At 32.9% G+C, this 2,927-nt stretch overlaps 1 protein-coding gene across 1 annotated transcript in view; it reads right to left on the bottom strand.

Annotated features, from left to right (window-relative positions):
* Positions 1-15: 15 nt before the first annotated feature.
* Positions 16-2,927, bottom strand: part of LOC106881869 (paired box protein Pax-6) — a gene marked incomplete at its 5' end in the record, with an annotated part of 4,053 nt that continues 1,141 nt past the window's right edge. The window contains one exon of the mRNA XM_014932386.2: positions 16-1,832. Within this exon, the coding sequence (XP_014787872.2) occupies positions 1,602-1,832 (231 nt within the window). The remainder of the gene's footprint in view (positions 1,833-2,927) is intronic.

Below are 2,927 nucleotides of genomic sequence, written 5' to 3'. Positions count from 1 at the left end.
CTAAAAAAGCTGAGAATCCCACAGATAGCATCACTTGTAACTCACAAAGGCAAAAACAATGAAAACTAACCAATTCCGATGTTTAACAGTAGACGCGTTTCTGGATCATGATTGATAATAATCAATTTCCTTCATCAATACTGTATTCCAGTAGTAAATTTGACTATGCTAGCAAACTGTGCAAGCATGGACTAGTAACATTCCACACCGACACAGGCCTGAAAGCATATTTCTGAACTTCGGTATATGGTGAAGCAAATATTTGCTGATCCCTTAATTATATTTATTTATATATATATATATATATATTATACATGCAAATATATATATATATATATATATATACACATACATACACATATAATTTTAAAAGTAACCCTAACCCCTTCAACTGAATACCAACGCAGGAAACTTGTAGAATTACATGAGGTTCAAAGCGACCCAAGTGATGTTCCGTTGGTGAAATTGCAGCGACTAGGATACATCATTGCATACATACAGAGCAATGTGCAGCTGCTGCATCAGAATCATTGTTATGCATGTTGCAGAGAACCTTTTAATAAATCTCCACTCCCTTCATGGTTTGTCAATTCTATATGTGTGTATGCATGCATTGTATTTATATATAATCTGTTATCTATATGCGTTATGTTTATATATGCGTAATGTATATATATACACATTTGATAAATGCATGAGCATTATATATGGTGCATATCTATATGTAATAGAATCAACATAAATTCATCGTCAACAGAAACAAAACATAAAATACAGCAACAATAAAATAACAAAAACATATAGGTAACGATAAGAATAACAAAATAAATGTTAACCAAACAAAACATAATAATTAATCCAAATGTAAATAATTACAAACAAATTGGCCGACATTTATAATAATTTCCATTGTTTTCTCTAAATAAGTTCCCATACCGGTTTCAACTCATTTCCCTCATTTTCCCCATTTTTTCAGAAACACGTTCACCCCATTAAATTTTCCGTCATTCACTACTCCCCATCTTTTACAAACAATTTTGCCTTGGTCTAATCATTTTTCATCATTTTTTCCTCCCCCGTCACCCATTTTCAAAACCAACTTTTCCTCATTTGGTTTTGCTTCTGTCTTTCCCCCATTTTTAATTTCTTTCCCCCTTTTTAAAAATAAATTCCCCTCGTTCGTTTTTCCTATAATTTCTATTTTGCAGCAAAAGATTCGCTTGCATTTTTCATTTCTCCTCCCCCGCCAACACCACCTCACTGTCAAAAATAGATTTCCTTCGTTCGCTTACAATTTTACCCCATTTTTTTAACAAAATATTTTTTGCTTACATATATTCATTCATTCTTAATTCTTTCTTTTTTTTTTTTCATTCCTCCACCGAAAATGAAAAATAAATTTCTTTCCTTCTCTTTCCCAAAATTTTCCCCATTTTTTAACAAAACCTACTTACATTTTTCATTTCTTCCCCCCTCTGACAAAAATAAATTTCCCTCCTTCACTTTTCGTACAATTTCCCCCTATTTTTAGTAACAATTTTTGACTACATATATATATATATACATTTTACTATTTTTTCATTCATTTTTTCATTCATTTTTTACATATACTCACCCTTTTTACTCGCCACGCTTGCAGTCGGGTTCGGCTGCGCTGCGTAACTTGTAGGTGCACTAAGCCCAGCCATAGACGCGTTGGGGGCGTACCACGGATTAGGCCTGGGCCATGCCTGACCGTTCAATAAGCCCAATTTGTCGTACATAGTCCCTTGACCAATCACCTTTTGGTTTTCGCTCGCAAGATTACGTAAAACTCGATTTATTGAGGATACCTGCAGAAAAAGTGAGAGTAATACAAATTAGAAAAAAGCAGGTGTTTATGTGTGTTTGTTTATACGAGGCTGTACTGGAAAGTTCCTGGCTTTAAAGACATCCCGAAAGGTCTGGCTGGAGATCCAACCTTCCACGCTCTTTTACAAGGCTCAGAAAACCTAAAGGACCCCTGCAATAAGTGAGTGAATCTGAGAAGGGAATATGTTGAATAAAATCATAATTAACTGATCCTCCTCTATTTTCTTTTACCCTAAACCAGTAATTTTTCAGCACCCCTTGTATATATATATATACAGGGTGTCCACAAAGTCTGGATACATGGGGATTAACACATACTTTAAGAAATTATTATTTCTTATATTTAATTGCTTATATTATGATTTCATTTACTCCATGTACCCAGACCTTGTGGACACCCGGTAGATATATGAGAAAAGGTAAGTTCAAAAAGAACAATTCAAACTTTTGTGGGGGTCCTAAAAGAGAGAAAATGGGATTTCTAATAAGGGTTCGTCATATTCGTGAAAATCAACCAAACCAGGTAATAAGAATATGAAAATAATATTTGAGTAGATTCGTTATAGGTATAAGAATATACCATAAACAAGAATTAAAAATAATGGAGAGATGCTGAATCAGAAATCGATTTATTATAAGACTCCATTGAATCCAGTTTTATAATAAATCTATTTCTGTTTCAACATCTTCTCTCCATTATTTTTAATTCTTGTTTATGGTATATTCTTATACCTATACCGAATCTCCTCAAAGATATATATATATATATATATATATATATATATATATATAAATTCATAAGAGTGGTACAACAAGGCACCGATATTTACTGGATAATAGCAATCGATATAAATACGACGCTATTGTATAGCTTCACTGCGTATATACTGGTAAAAATGCGTGTGTGCAACAAACATGAAAAACTTGTCTTACCTTAGCTATACAATAGCGTCGTATTTATATCGATTGCTATTGTCCAGTAAATATCGGTGCCTTGTTATACCACTCTTATGAATTTATATATATACCCTTATAGGGCTATTTTTTGCTGGAAATTAATACATTTGTATTGCAAT

This window comes from Octopus bimaculoides, unplaced genomic scaffold, assembly GCF_001194135.2.
Source record: "Octopus bimaculoides isolate UCB-OBI-ISO-001 unplaced genomic scaffold, ASM119413v2 Scaffold_176042, whole genome shotgun sequence".
NCBI lineage: Eukaryota > Metazoa > Mollusca > Cephalopoda > Octopoda > Octopodidae > Octopus > Octopus bimaculoides.
This window is presented reverse-complemented; position numbering and strand designations above follow the sequence as displayed.